Here is a 15873-nt window from a genome sequence, read left to right as displayed (position 1 = left end):
CTCTGCTGCTACAGCTTAATATTGGCTAGGAGCATCATCAGAACCAAGTGTGAGACATACTCAAACATACAGATGTTGTGGTTTAAGTCTGTGCTTGAAGCGTCTGCATGTGAGATATCTGGTGATCTTCATTTGGCTCTAATTGCAAAAATTGGGTTCATGAAAGTGCTCATTTACTGATCGTGTTGGTTGAAATTGCATTAAAAGAGACTGTTTATTGTGAGCAATGAAATGTTCTACTTGAGTAATCAGTCATTTTGCTTTAATTTTCTGAAGAACCTCCAACATGCTCCCCTCAGCAGTTCAGTTGTTTAACTGGTGAAATTGACTGCATCCCAGTGGCGTGGCGCTGTGACGGCTTCACGGAGTGCGAGGACCACAGTGACGAACACAACTGCCCTGTCTGTTCTGACTCACAGTACCAGTGTTCGAGCGGACAGTGCATTGATGAGGCTCTTCGATGCAATGGAGATGCCAATTGCCAGGACAAGTCTGATGAGAAAAACTGTGAAGGTAACTTGTCGCAGCTAGTCTTTCTTATCCATCTCCAGTATAAATTGTTAAAAAGTTGCAAATATGTTGCTTATGTTAAATCTTAACATTCACAATAACACAACAGTATGTATATTCATGATTGTTTGCTAGTCCCATATCTTCTGCCTCTTTACCTACCTGCATTTAGTCATCAGACCCTTCATGGTGTCCAACTGCACTGTTGCTTATGTAGTCTTTTAGCTGTGTCTACCTTTTTCTCACTACTCTTATTTATTTTTACTCCTTAATATCCTAACTTTCTAAGTCTAGTCTAGTCTGTGGAGCAAAGTATACTGCGTATGCTGGTAATCGCCATTTCAGATGTTTAAATGTCTTAATCAGGTCTCTAGCCTCATTACTGTGTAGGCACATTTGAATTTTAACATGTTCGAGGCATGTGGGCTGCTGAATTCATATCTGTGCATAGATCGCCGCCTAGTGTTGGGTCCGGATGTTTGCACGTTGTTGTCCTGGAAGAGTCTTCGAGGTATCCTGGGATAGGTGACTCCTCCCCTGGACTACAGTGCGCATGGGCATCCTCTCCATCCTCAGATTGTTTTTTTCCGCCATTGGGTTCGGATGTGCTATCTTAGCTCAAGTTAGGAAAAACTTTATCGAGGCCAAAAGGCCTTTAGTTCGCGTCGGTACTGTTTTCTCGATCGGTTTCGATACTCCTTTGTTAGTTTAACAACTTTCCCTCTGTGTGCATGTTTTAATAAATCCACTACTTGCATCAGTAGGGATTTATTAAGACAAGGTATTTGATTCCAAACATAATAGGTTTCAGTGAAGACATCGTGTAGCTGGGGAGCTCATAATGACCAGTCTCCAGTTCATATACTTAAAATGACTTCCCTGTTTGCTTGTACTAGCTAGCAATTAAGCTAGACAGCACATCGAGGCATATCTGAACCCTGGAGTGCGGGTTGTGTTCAATACCTACCAGGTCACGCTGTTTTTACATTCCTAGTGCTGCTATTTGCTTTTAATTTGCTTTTTAATTAGTCTTACCGGGCGTGCAGGGTTACCGCTGTTGCCTGACCTTCAGGACTCCCAGTGACGCCGAATGAGAGGTGGTTGATTGGAGGGACAGGGAGGCGGGGAACTGGGCTGTGTTTGGGCGGGTGGACTGGGCATGGCATTTAAATACAGCATGCGCGACCGTGCCGCCGGCACGCCTAAGGCAAGCCCCTCTGCGCCCATCCGTGCCCGGTTCGGGCTCAGGGCCAGACCCCCTGGTTCTGGTTCACCAGATGTTTTAAGATATTCCCCCAACCTGCTTGGAATCCGAGGGTGGGAAAGCTTGCTGCCCTAGGTTTTTACTTAGCACAAGGCCGGGAGAGTTGGCCGCTAAGTGCGTGCTCGGTCACTGTCTTACGACGGATATTCTGGCCTACCGCTGCAATGCTTCGCTCAAAGAGGGGAAGGTCCCACAGAACATGGGTACAAACATTCCTCCATGGAAATGTTTGTTAGCAGGTCGCTGGTTAAACATAGCCTGGAATGCAGTTTGTTCGTTGAAGAGCATCAGATCATGATGGTTTTTATTGCTGAGGCCTGGACGGATAACACATCCGGTCCTGATATTGTGAAGGCCTTGCCTGTAAACTTTGTTTGCCACACGCTGGACCGACCCTCAAGAAGAGGGGAGAGGGCTAGCTGTTATTTATCATAGTAGTTTGGAGCCCTCATTCTCTATTGCCTCTAACCAAGCATGTGAAGCTCTGTCTATCAGTGTCCGCCTCTCCCCCAAAATATCTTTAAAGCGCTGTTGATCTGTCGTCCTCCAGGGCATAGAGGCTCGTTCCTGGACTCGCTCAGCGCATTGCTGGAGGATGGACTGTGTGTGAATGTGGGGGGTTGGCGGGCTGGAAAAGCAGGCGAGGAGGCCGGATATAATGTGCAATATCGGTCTTTTATTGTACACAAGCCAGTTCTTATAGAAAGCAAAAGGAACCCTGATATGGCTCAGGGAAGGAGAAGGAAATTAAACTGTGTGGTGTTCTTCAGCCGCTGTCTTCCGGGTTGGTGCTCCAGGGACTTCAGGTCTCGGTGGCAGACGTCTGTAAGAGGTAGTGGCGGCTCCTCGGAGGGCAATAAGAGAAAAGAAAGGAGCCGTTAGTCCTACTGGGGCTCGATGTCCGGTGCCATAACCACATCCAGGGGTGATAAAGGCGTAGCAGACCGTGAGGGAAAAGGGAAGAGAAGGGGAAAGGACAAGACTCAGTAAAGATGGAGGGGTGCTCGAAAAAGGGGGGGCAGTGCACGGTGCTGTATATTATCTACAAGGTGTCTATCCGAGTGATAAGGCGTGTCTAAATTAGAGGGAGTATTTACAGAGGAGTCGTACTATTTACACAGAGTACCCAGCGTGCTTTAAAGAAGGTAGCTGGTACTCACACGCTCCTCCGTAACTCTCCTCCGAGTTACGGCCGCTCTTCAGCCACCTCCGGGGGATTCCGCCAGTCTTCGGACCAGTCCTCGGGTTCTCCACTCCCGTCCTCTCCTTCCTCCGCTCCTCCAGTCGAAATCTCCTGCCACGATACTCCGACGCCGTCTGTCTCTCGTCTTCCGTCTTTTCTCTGTCCGGCCGTCAGCATGGAGGAGGGATTTCCGGGGTCAAGGGGTAGTCCTTCCGGTCCGTCGTCTCACCTGATTGGATCCTGTAACAAAGAGAGGGGCGGGGTCTCCGTTGTCATGGACGCTTTGGTGTTTATTCCGGATCGCGCGCCCTGGAAGGGAGAACATCGGAGGGGAGATAATCCTGGCGGGGTGAGTACGGGTCTTGTGACCCTGGGTGCTCTATCACATCCCCTTCCCCTAGCTGTCCTTCGTGTACCGGGTGAGGACACCGGGTAGCGGGAGAGATAGTCCGCATTACCCTGGTCTGCTCCTTTCCGATGTACCGTGGTAAAGTGGTAGGGTTGGAGCGCCAAAAACCAGCGGAGGACCCGGTCATTGTGTCCCTTGTTCCGAGCCATCCACTCCAGGGGGGCGTGATCGGTGAATATGGTAAAGTCCCGCCCTTCCAAGTAGTAGCAGAGGCTGTCCACAGCCCATTTGATTGCTAGGGCTTCTTTTTCCACAACGGCATAGTTCTTTTCTCGTAGGAATAATTTACGGCTGAGGTAGAGGATGGGTTTCTCATTCCCAAAGGGGTCTTTTTGTGATAGGACCGCTCCTAGTCCCTGTTCTGAGGCGTCTGTCTGGAGTAGGAACGGTCGTGAGTTATCGGGACTCACTAACACGGGACTGGAGGTCAGGGCGTTTTTCAGATCAGAGAAAGCATGCCACAACGCCGGCGTTGGAGTCTGAAGAAGTGTTTCTGTTTTTATGGATTTCCTTAATAGATCAGTGAGCGGTGCAGCCCTTTGTGAAAAGTTGGGTACAAACCTCCGATAATAGCCTAGGAGGCCTAGGAATGCACGAAGATCTTTTCTAGTCCGGGGAAACGGGAGGGAATGGATGGCTTCGGTTTTGCTTTTCTGGGGTCGTATTAGGCCCTCACCCAGGAGGTATCCCAAATATTTTACCGTTTGGGCGGCTAGGGTGGTTTTGGCGGGGTTGATTGTGAACCCATAAGACCCCAGGGAGGTCATGACGTTGTGAAGGTGTTCTAGGTGTTGTGTCCAGCTATCACTATAAATGACAATATCGTCCAGATATGCGCCCGCATACAGGGTGTGGGGCCGTAATAGGTGGTTCATTGCTCGTTGGAATGTGGCAGGTGCGCCATGAAGGCCGAACGGGAGAACGAGGAATTGGTACAACCCCTCAGGGGTGGAGAAGGATGTTTTCTTTCTGTCCTCTTCTCTGAGGGGTATCTGCCAATATCCCTTACAGAGGTCTAGCGTGGAGATATACTGAGCCTTCCCTATGCGCTCGACCATCTTGTCGACGCGTGGCAACGGATAGGTGTCAAAGGAGGATATTTTGTTGACTTCCTGGAAGTCAATACAGAATCTGACAGACCCGTCCGGTTTGGGTACGAGAACTATCGAAGAGTTCCAGTCGCTCACCGAGGGTTCTATTATACCCATCTTTACCATTTGTTCTGTTTCCCTCCGTATAACCGCCCTGCGGGCTTCAGGGACTCTATAAGGTCTTTGGCGGACCACCTTCCCAGGTTCCGTTCGTATGGCGTGTTCTGTGATGGTGGTACGGCCGGGTGAAGATGAAAACACCTGGCGTAATGGATATAGGCTTTTCTTAAGTTCAAGGCACTGTTGTGGGGTTAGTCCTGGGTCTATGCAGGGGGAAAAGGAAAGGGAAGGATGAGTGACAGAGCCGGATAGGATGGGACGAGGGCCTTCCCATTTCTTTAAAATGTTCACATGATATATCTGTGTAATACCACGGATGGGATCCAGGTCTAGCTCGTGGGTGACAGGGGTTACCTGTCGAAGGATGGCATAAGGGCCCTGCCACTGCCCTAGGAGTTTTTGATCTGAGGTTGGCATCATTAACAGAACCAGATCCCCCACGTAGTAGACCCGTTTTTTTGTACCCCTATCTTATTGCTCTTTTTGTTTATTTTGTGCGTTCTCTAGGTTTCGGTGTACAATGTCCCTTATCATAGATAAGTGAGTCTTTAGGTTAGCCATATATTCCGGGAGGGGACGAGTACGGTCAGGGTCTGCTTCCCAAGCTTCTTGGGCCATGTCCAAGAGGGTACGAGGGGGTCGGCCATACAGTAGTTCATAGGGCGAATAACCTGTGCTGCTCTGTATCTTACAGCGAATTGCGAACAAGGCAAGGGGTAGCATATCCTCCCACCTTTTTGCCTCTAATCCCAGCAATTTTTTTAGGGTTTGTTTTAGCGTGGCGTTATATCTCTCCACTAACCCATCGGTTTGCGGATGGTACGCCGAGGTCCGGATCTGTTTGATCCCCAGTTGGGAGCAGACCTGTTTCATAAGAGATGATATAAAAGGGGTGCCCTGATCGGTGAGGATCTCCCGGGGAAACCCCACCCTAGAGAACACAGAGATGAGGGCTTTCGCGACGTTCTGGGTAGTAGGTTGACGCAGCGGTAGGGCTTCAGGGAAGCGCGTTGCGTAGTCCACAATAACGAGGGCGTATCGACAGCCGCTTCGAGAGGGTAACATGGGCCCTATAATGTCCATCCCTACTCTACTGAACGGTACGTCGATAACAGGAAGGGGCTGTAGGGGTACCCTAGGAGGTCGATACCTGCTATGTTTTTGACACACCGGGCACACTCTGCAATACGTTTTGATGTGTTGGTGTACCCCGGGCCAGTAGAATTTTTCTAAGATAGTTTGGCGGGTTTTTTCATCGCTAAAATGACCGCCCAGGAGGTGGCTGTGGGCAAGAAACAGGACCTTATCTCGGAAGGGGCCAGGGATCAGAAGCTGGGGCTTTTGTTGGGTCCCTCCCTTATGGTATAACAACCCATGTTTCTTGAAGAAGTAAGGACCTACGGTAAGGGGATCCTCGTGGTCTAACGCCTTTGCCCATGCTTCCTGCAAATTGGGATCTTCTCGCTGTGCTGCCCTGAATTCCCTGTCGGTCTGCCAGGGGTGTTCGTCCGGGACCACTGGGAAAACACCAGGGTGCTCTCTTCTCCTTTTTCTTTTGTGTTTTGGTTTTCGGGGTTCAATCGCAGGGGAGGATGGCCCCTGAGGGAAAGGGGCTTCTTCCCACCATCGGGTCAGGGAATCAGTTGTGTCCTGTAGAAGTCCTGGAAGGCCGGAATAGTCACTCCCCAATATGGCCTGTTCCGGAAGTGCTGGTACAAGCCCTACGGTGAGGGTGGTTCCTGGATCCTTGGGGTGTTGGACTTGCACTTGTGTGGTCGGGTACCTTCTCGTGTCGCCGTGAACACACTGAATGGCGACCATTCCAGATGGGGGGGTTGACGGGGTTAGACAGGTCCTGAGGCCGGAGAACGCTCTGTCGACACCCGGTGTCTGCCAGAGCCATGAGGGGTTGTCCGTCGATATTCACCTGACAATGGAACGGGGGTGGGGCCGTACCCGGAACCGAGCATACATAGTTTCGGGCAAGGCCAACCTCCATCGGCTCTTCCTTATGGGGGCATACCCGAGCGATGTGCCCAAAACCCCCACAAGCATAGCATTGGGGTCCGGGGTTGATAGGTCGTGGCAGCATAGGGGCAGGAAACAGGGGGGTAGGCTCCGGTCTTCGTGGGAGGGGGGGGCGATGAGCTCGGAGGCTTGTGGAGGGATGTGGCTTATGTGGATGTTCCTCCTTGCTTCGTTGCGTCTCCTGCGCACGACTATAGGCGCTCGCTATTTCCACTGCGGCCTCGAAGGAAAGACGGGCATGTTGTCTTACCCACCTTTGCGTGCCGGGATGTAAAGACATCAGAAATTGTTCAAGGTATATTTTCTCGAGGATCTCCTCTTTGGTGGCGGTATCTGGTCTCAACCATCGATTGGTCAAGTCTTTGATTCTGAACGAAAGGGCTCGGGGGGTTTCTTGTGGTCCTTCCTTGGCCTGACGTAACCTTACACAGTATGTTTCCTCGTCGATGCCCAATCGTTCTAAGGTGCATTTCTTGATATCCGCGTAAGGAGTGTTACCCTGTACGTTTGCCTGTTGATACGCAGCCTGCAAGTCACCAGTCAACAAGGGCCCCAGGTAGTGGCCCCAACGGTCGATAGGCCACGAGGCAGCCTGTGCTAGCCGTTCGAAATTTGTAAAAAAAATAGTCCGGGTCCTCCCCTGGCACGAACTTTTGGAGAACCACGGAAGGCAGGGAGGTTGTTGGTCTCTGATGCTTCAGAACTGTGGTCAGTTTCCCCATGGCTTGCTCGTGGGAGTCCCCATGACCTTTCAGCACATCGTGGAGCTGACCTCGGTCGTCTTCGGCGGTCTTCAAGAACCGCTCCATTAGTATCCCCAATTGCTCCTGGGTGTCGGCCATCCTCTTCATCACGGCCTCCATGCCTCCAGGCAATCCCACTTCTGACACCAACTGTGAACGTGGGGGGTCGGCGGGCTGGAAAAGCAGGCGAGGAGGCCGGATATAATGTGCAATATCGGTCTTTTATTGTACACAAGCCAGTTCTTATAGAAAGCAAAAGGAACCCTGATATGGCTCAGGGAAGGTGAAGGAAATTAAACTGTGTGGTGTTCTTCGGCCGCTGTCTTCCGGGTTGGTGCTCCAGAGACTTCAGGTCTCGGTGGCAGACGTCTGTAACAGGTAGGGGCGGCTCCTCGGAGGGCAATAAGAGAAAAGAAAGGAGCCGTTAGTCCTACTGGGGCTCGATGTCCGGTACCATAACCACAACCAGGGGTGATAAAGGCGTAGCAGACCGTGAGGGAAAAGGGAAGAGAAGGGGAAAGGACAAGACTCGGTAAAGATGGAGGGGTGCTCGAAAAGGGGGGGGGCAGTAGTTACACAGTGCACGGTGCTGTATATTATCTACAAGGTGTCTATCCGAGTGATAAGGCGTGTCTAAATTAGAGGGAGTATTTACAGAGGAGTCGTACTATTTACACAGAGTACCCAGCGTGCTTTAAAGAAGGTAGCTGGTACTCACGCGCTCCGCCGTAACTCTCCTCCGAGTTACGGCCGCTCTTCAGCCACCTCCGGGGGATTCCACCAGTCTTCGGACCACTCCTCGGGTTCTCCCCTCCCGTCCTCTCCTTCCTTCGCTCCTCCAGTCGAAATCTCCTGCCACGATACTCCGACGCCGTCTGTCTCTCGTCTTCCGTCTTTTCTCTGTCCGGCCGTCAGCATGGAGGAGGGATTTCCGGGGTCAAGGGGTAGTCCTTCCGGTCCGTCGTCTCTCCTGATTGGATCCTGTAACAAAGAGAGGGGCGGGGTCTCCGTTGTCATGGACGCTTTGGTGTTTATTCCGGATCGCGCGCCCTGGAAGGGAGAACATTGGAGGGGAGATAATCCTGGCGGGGTGAGTACGGGTCTTGTGACCCTGGGTGCTCTATCACACTGTGCTTGAACTCCTTCACCATCATGGGAGATTTTAATTTCTATCTGGAGGATGCCTTGGACCTGGATAATAAGACTTATGGATCTCATGTACGGAGGGTGGCTGGACCATCGCACATAGCAGGGCATACCCTGGATGGCATTTTTTCCGATAACCCTGGTTTGGACATAACTGGAAACTCTGCCGCTTCCGTGGACAGATCATGCAGCTATCATTTTCACACTTTCACAAGTGCCTCAGATCCAGGCTGACCTCAAGCTAAGGGAAATGATTGCCATCTGGGCATGGAAAAATATAGCTGGGACTGAGATGGGCAATTTTCTAACCTTAAATACCCCCCAGCATTCCAACAATTATAGACAAAGAGGAGATTTACTCAAGGTGGATTGAGAGGGCATGTGATAAATTTGCGTCAGTTAAACGTTTTACTCCAAGGGGGGCCCAGCCCTCTGCCCCTTGGTTTTCTGACACTCTGCAAAAACACAAAACTGACTGTAAGAGACTTGAGAGGGTATGGAGGAATGGGTACAGTTCCAATAACAAAGAAAAGTACAAAGAAAGCCTCACATGTACAAGAAATTGATTATAGAGTCCAAAAAAAACTACTTTGCTGATCAGATAAAGAAGGCCGATTCTTCCTCCAGAGAATTGTTTAGGACCATGACTAAGCTTACGATCAGGATCGCCTATGGATCCCTGCCCAGTGGCGGTACTTAAACTGTCTCGAGGTCATTGCAACCACACTTACCCCAGTGTTCAACACCATCATTAACTCGGGTAACTATTCTAGGAGGTGGAAATTCGCATCCATCCTTCCCTTAATAAAAAAAACCTAGTCTGGATAAAAATGACCCTAATAGCTACAGACCCATATCCCGCTTCTGGCCAAATTACTGGAGAAGGCCATAAATAGGCAACTAAGTTCTTTCTTTCAGAGAACTAAGACACTCATCCCTACGCAGTTTGGGTTTCATGCAGTTCACAGCACCGAACTGGCCTTGATCAAGGCCACTGAGGAGGTTAGAGTTGCGGTGGACCAGGGAAGGGTGGCGGTCCTGATTCTGTTGGACCTGTCGGCAGCCTTCGACACGGTCCATCACGGGATGCTGATGGACCGGTTGTCGAGGGCGGGGGTGGAAGGCACTGCATGGAGCCTCCTGAAATCCTTTCTGGCCGACAGAATCCAAACAGTAGATCTGGGGCTTGATAAATCCAAACCTTTTGCCCTCCCTTGCGGGGTTCCGCAAGGGTCTTCCCTGAGCCCCATGCTTTTCAACATTTGTCAGCCCATTGGCAGCTTTGATAAGATCCTTTGGCCTGCAACTCACTTCCTATGCAGAAGACACACAAATCGTGTTATCCATACAGCGAGGGTCTCAAGTGGATATGGCCGCGAGGTGCCATGATTGCCTGAAAGACATTGCAGGCTGGATGGCCTCGAATTGCCTTAAATTGAACGCAGGGAAGACCGCGGTCATGATATTCGGGAACAATCCTAACATTTGGACGCCAGATATGTGGCCTGAAGCATTGGGGATGCCACCAGTCCCCACATGCAAGGCAAAGAATTTGGGCGTGATCGTGGACCAGAAACTTGATTTTGGGGACCAGGTTAGCGGAGTGGTTTCGACATGCTTCCATATCCTTAGGATATTGAGAAAAATTAAATTTTCTCTTCCAGCCGATGGTTTTAGGTTAGCAGTCTCAGCCCTTATTCTGTCGCGCTTGGACTACTGTAACACTGTACCTGAATCTGAAGAAAAAACATATATACAGATTACAGTTGGTACAAAACGCAGCGGCGAGACTGCTAACAGACATTCCAATACGAGACGGACTCCTGCAACTGCACTGGCTGCCGGTATCAAGACAAGCTCAATTTAAGGCTCTGTGCTTTGTTTTCAAAGCATTGAAGGGCAGTGGCCCAGAGTTCTTGAGTAGGTGCTTCGATTGGTATGGGCCGGGGAGAGCGTTGTGCTCCTCCGAAGGCAGACTAGTTGCGGTGCCCCGAATAAAAAAGGCCAGTTGAGGAGGAAATAGCTTTTCATACTGTGCAGCGAAAGCCTGGAACAGCCTGCCAGCTCATATGAGGAATGCCGAGGAGCTCCTCTCTTTTAGAAAGGGGCTGAAGACTTGGTTATTTAGGGAACAGGCCCCTCGTGCTCCAGGGAGTCCGTGTGCAGCAGCAGGACACCCTTTGGTATAAGTGCGATTTATAAGCTCCTAATAATAATATCTGCTCCTGCAAATATGTCCTCACTTATAATATAATGCATCCAGTCTTAGGGCTATTAGGCCTGATAGAGATGACTTCCATATATTGAATGGTGTGTCTGTGGGTATGGCACACAGGTTGCGTGCCCTGTCATGTTTTAACATTTGTCTGCACCATTTCACAGAGCTTGCAATGGCAGTATGCATGAGTTTGGTGGTGTGTCCCTTAGGGTGGCATAATACATGCTGCAGTCCTTAGGGACCCTCTATAGTACCCATGCCACGGGTACAAAGGGTACATTTACTAGGGACTTATAGGTGCTTAAGGTCTTGCCAATTGGCGAGCAATTGCGCAGTTACTTGTGTGAGGGAAAGAGCACTGGCATTGGGGACCTGGTAAGTAGGAACCCAGTACACTTCAGTCAAAATTGGCTGAAATACCAGGCAAAAAGTGGGGTGGCCATGTCAAAAAGGGGCGCTTTACTGCAATTGTCATGTGCAGCGGGATTAATGAAAACAGCTGCACAGGGAGTAAGACGGGTCAGGCCGCATGCTGGCCTGGTTGCTCAAACGTGAGAGGTCCTGGCCGTCCATTCTCTCTAAATCGACCAGAGGTCGAAATAGCAGTGGAACAGGCACCAATCAGTTTCCTGCTGCGAGACCAGCTGGTGGGAGTATACGCGCAGCCAGCGGGGAACATGTAGTGGCAGATTTCTTAAACCAGGTCGAGATCCCCCCGCCTAACGCAGGACCAGTCCGAGGGGCTAGACGAAGACATACAACTGGAGGAACTTCCAGAGGCTCTTCGGGACCTAGTCCACAGTAGATGCCTGGCTCCCATTGTGTATTTTCAAGCATACTCCACCTCCCTACTTCCTGCCCTGCCAGAGAGCCTTTGTGAGCCTGATCCAACTGTGACTTACCAACCCACATGAGGGAGGCCTTGATAAAAATGTATGGTTAAAACCCTGCAAGGACCCCACGGATCCCGGTTCATTCAGCTGCTGTCCATGCTTAACGTGGATGGCATGCTCCTTGCGAAAGTACTGGCACTGCATTTGAGCTGTGTGGTCACATACCTGGTACACAGGAATCGGTGTGGATTTATGCCAGGAAGCGGCATCCACATGAAACTGAGGAAGCTCTTGTGCGTGATGCACGATACAAGGCGGTGGAGGCAGCACTGGTTGCCTTAGATATCGAGAAGGCGTTTGATGCTTATCTTGGGAGTATCTATGAGAGATGCTGAAGCGAATAGGTATGGGTTTCCGGCTTTTTGACATGGGTTTGCCTTCTAGATCAAGCGCCCAGAGAGAGAGTGTGCACCTGACAGATTGTGTCCGACACATTCGATATCTAGAGAAGGACTAGGCAGGGATGCCCACTATCCCCACTTCTTTTGGAGCTCGCCATGGAGCCATTAGCCATACACCTGAGGGCAGAACTGGGAAACTGGGGTGTGCAAGTGGACGACGTGACACATGTCAGTGTGCGCGAATGCCCGCACCCTCTGGCAGCAGCCAAATTACTTTGTTTAGTTGGGTGAATGATGTGAATAGGATGTATGTGCACCGGCTGGGAGGTTGGAAGACTGAGATCCGTTGAGAAGACCCTTGGGTGCCATCTAACACCCTGACCCATCTCCACCAGGCCCTATGCCTAGACAGTCTGCTACAAATGTATGAGAGGTCAAATTTGTGCGATTGTGCGTTGCTTCCCTTTCCCTCCTACCCCAACCCCTGATACGGTGGGGAAATGAGACCTAATCTGGACTATCCCACCTTTTTGAGGGGGTGAGACATTACTACATTTGTGTTTTTCTATCACTTCTTGGCTATCAGGACGATTCCCTGATGGTTTTCATTTTTTTTACATTTGTATATGCTGTACCATCTGAAAAATGTGAATAAAGAAATCTGGGATTTTTTTTATATAGAGCTTTATATAACGGCAGTTACAATACTCTTTTGATGCAGGAAAGCAGCGATTTTTAGAAATTAACTTGGAAAGCAGGTGTTTGGGAGAGTCAAATAAGCATAACATTCTAATGGTAAAGACGAATCCGTAACCTATTCAGCTCGTTTACTGGGAAGGTCTTTGGACTTGAGCTCCCCGCCAGTGCTAAAAAAAAAAAAAAAAAATGTAAACAAAATTATGAATGTGTTGCTGGATGGCTATTTTCAACTTCAAATAAACATTCTGCTGATAAACAATGTTCACTTTACTGACTATGTCATTGCTTTATGTCTGCTGTCAGTGATTATTTGGATTTAATCCCTCCTCAGCATTTTGTTACATATTGAAAAGCATATAATCTGAAACTGATTTTTGCCCCTGAACGCTAAACATAAAACTCTCTTCAAACAAGCATTCAACAGCTGATGTACAATTTGCTTAGCAGTAGAGTAAGACTTAAAGAGGAGGCTTCAAGTACCCTCAACTCTGCCCAAACCTCACCAGTTTCCTTAACTATGCGGTCACCAGCTCTGAGACTCTGAACTGGAATCCGTTTCAAATTTATCTCACTCACTGGCATCACATTTCTCTTCTTGCTCTTGGAAAAACTATCTGTTATTTTAGGAGTCAGAAGAGTCTTCCGTTTAGTAAGGTGTGTACACTTTTTCACAAAGTTTTAATTCTGATTTTGTGCTCCATTTCCTGTATTTGTACTTGAATTATTTTAACTAAGCGATACTGTATTGTTATTTTCATAGTATATAATGGTCTATTACCTCCAAACAACCTTGTTAGTTTGTAATGATTATGCATGTGAAAAAATGTGCAACTAGTTGATTGACCAGTCGTAGTACAGCAGATCTTTACAGTAAGAAGATTGTCAGCAGTATTTGATGACTCTTGCTCTCTCTCCCTCTCCTTTTTTTGCAGTGATTTGTTCATCAGATCAGTTTCGATGTACCAGTGGACAGTGTGTTGGGAAACACAAAAAGTGTGATCACAACTCAGACTGCAGCGATGGCTCAGATGAGCAAGGATGTTGTAAGTTATTTTTGCATGAAGAACTTCACTGCTTTTTGTACAGCTGTCAAAACGGTATGCTTGACATAGTTACGACAGTTATGTGAGTCATTGATAATGACAGCATTGTAAATTCATATAGAATACATAATGCATTGGAGTCTGACCAATAAATTGCATCTGCTTAAATGAAGTACTCCCTCCACAGGTCCCTAATCCTTTGGTCAGGCATCCTAATGCTTGATTGACCTTTCTCAGGTTGGTCATGATAATGCATACACCTCAGCCAAGTGGGGTGGGGAGGAGAGCAGGGACTGTTGCTGGGCGCGCTGAGGCTGAACACCAGTGCTGTGGAATCTTGCGTTTAGTTAAGAGGAAGCCCAGTCCCAGCAGTGAGCGCCTTGCACTTGAGCCCTCCATGATACCCAGGAGGCACACCTTAAATGCAAGTTCTGCTGTAAAGTGCAATCCCCTCAAAAGTGTTACCATAATCTTTTGCCAATAAGCCTGATTTGTTGGAGAAGTAGCAGCCCATGTGGAAGAAGCCATCCACCTCTGTTGGCTAATGTCTATTTTGTATCCTTCAAAGTTTCTCTGGCATTTAATAGGTGCCGTTCATGAAATTAAATTGGATTAGTGGACACTAGGCCAAGATTACCACTTCCCGCAGCACCATCTTGGCCTCCCTCCTTTCCTACTCCTCCAGTGGCCCTAGTTCTCTTTCCCAGCATGCCTGCAGGCATGACAGGGGTGTTCACCAAAAATGTAATATACAACATGTTCCCATGTGAGCTAAGGGAGGTTGGTATAATCTTTCGCCTCAACGGTACTTTTGCCTATGCAGCCCCGCCAGCCTCCAGCACTACAATGCTGACCCTTCTACTATTCCTCCTCGAAAGCTGGGGCTGTTTACTACACCAGATTGTGGGAAACTGGCTCTATATAGACTAGACCAAAATGAGGTATAGTGTGTGTATAGAGTCCATGTGACCCAGAGGTAGGCAGAGGTTAAAGTTAGATTCAACCTTACTCTCTATTTGTGGTAGAGTGGTTGAGCAGTAACGCAGTATCAGAGGACAGTGTTAAGCATTTGGTGTACACCCTCAGTCAGGAAATGAATTCACACACTCAAGAACTGAACTCTAGGCCAATTGTTTTTTTATTAAAAAAAATATTCAGTTTTATTTTCAGAACCAAGCAAGCCTGCCTCAGGTAAGCATTAAATACTTTACAGTAATAAGTTGCTGAATGTAGAACAGTTTGAAAATGCAATAGGAATTGTAATTTGTTTGATTTACAGGGGATGCAGTAGGTTGCAATACTTAGCAAATATAGTACATTGAAATAAATAGGCTTTTTCAGTAACTTACAGGTAAGTTACTTTTTACGTTACTTTTCTAACTCCGTGCTGGATACCTAGATTTAGCACTGGGACATTTCCTGCAAACAGGTAAGTAAATGTGTTATGGTTATTCATGCGATTTTGATTTTTTTTTTTAAAGAATATTTTTAGATTTCAAAACTCCACACCTTCAAGAACTTTTTGGGAGAAAAATTGTCAATGTTAAAAAAACAGGTTATCGGTTCAAAGGTAATTTATCGACTGTGGGTGTTAAGGTTTTCGGGTTAGACTCAGGGGTCCCCCAGGGTCAGTGATGCACTCTTGTTACACCCTCAGTGGCACTCGGGCGGCCGGGTGCAGAGTGTTGAGGCCCATTGTTATGCTATGGAGGATAGGGGTCTCCAGTTGGTGGCTGCTAGCACGGCTGTGCGAGCAAAGCTCCTACGGTTTAGCTCAGGGCAATTAGGGTTGCAGGTCAGCACAAAAGGTGCACCCTCAGCGGCACTGGGGCAGCCAGGTGCAGAGTGCTGTTTTGGCGCCGGGAGCCCTGTTTGCTATGGAGAGCCTCCGGTCGAAAGAAATACTGCAGGCTCAGGGACGAAGATTTTCTGGGTGCGACCACCACTTTTTTTTTTTTTTTATTTCAAATGTTTTTTTATTGGTTGTTTCCAAATAAAACAATACATACAATACTGCAAATGAGGGACATACGAAATAACATACAAAAAATAAACAATGAGGATAAAACAATAATTAAGTGGCTAGCAGAATTCACTAGTGCACATAATGATAAGGTGGTACATCATAGAATAAACACATGTAGTATCAGTGTATTGCCCCACAGGCGACTAAATCCGTTATCGA

At 48.5% G+C, this 15873-nt stretch overlaps 1 protein-coding gene across 1 annotated transcript in view; it reads left to right on the top strand.

Moving 5' to 3' along the window:
• LRP6 (LDL receptor related protein 6) overlaps positions 1–15873 on the top strand; it is an 880431-nt gene that overhangs the window by 699240 nt on the left and 165318 nt on the right. Inside the window, exons 18-19 of the mRNA XM_085652091.1 lie at positions 277–513; positions 13578–13688. Of these exons, the coding sequence (XP_085508217.1) occupies positions 277–513; positions 13578–13688 (348 nt within the window). The remainder of the gene's footprint in view (positions 1–276; positions 514–13577; positions 13689–15873) is intronic.

This window comes from Triturus cristatus, chromosome 4_1 (assembly GCF_964204655.1).
Source record: "Triturus cristatus chromosome 4_1, aTriCri1.1, whole genome shotgun sequence".
NCBI lineage: Eukaryota > Metazoa > Chordata > Amphibia > Caudata > Salamandridae > Triturus > Triturus cristatus.
The sequence above is the reverse complement of the archived record's forward strand: the minus strand, read 5'-3'. Positions and strand labels throughout refer to the sequence as shown.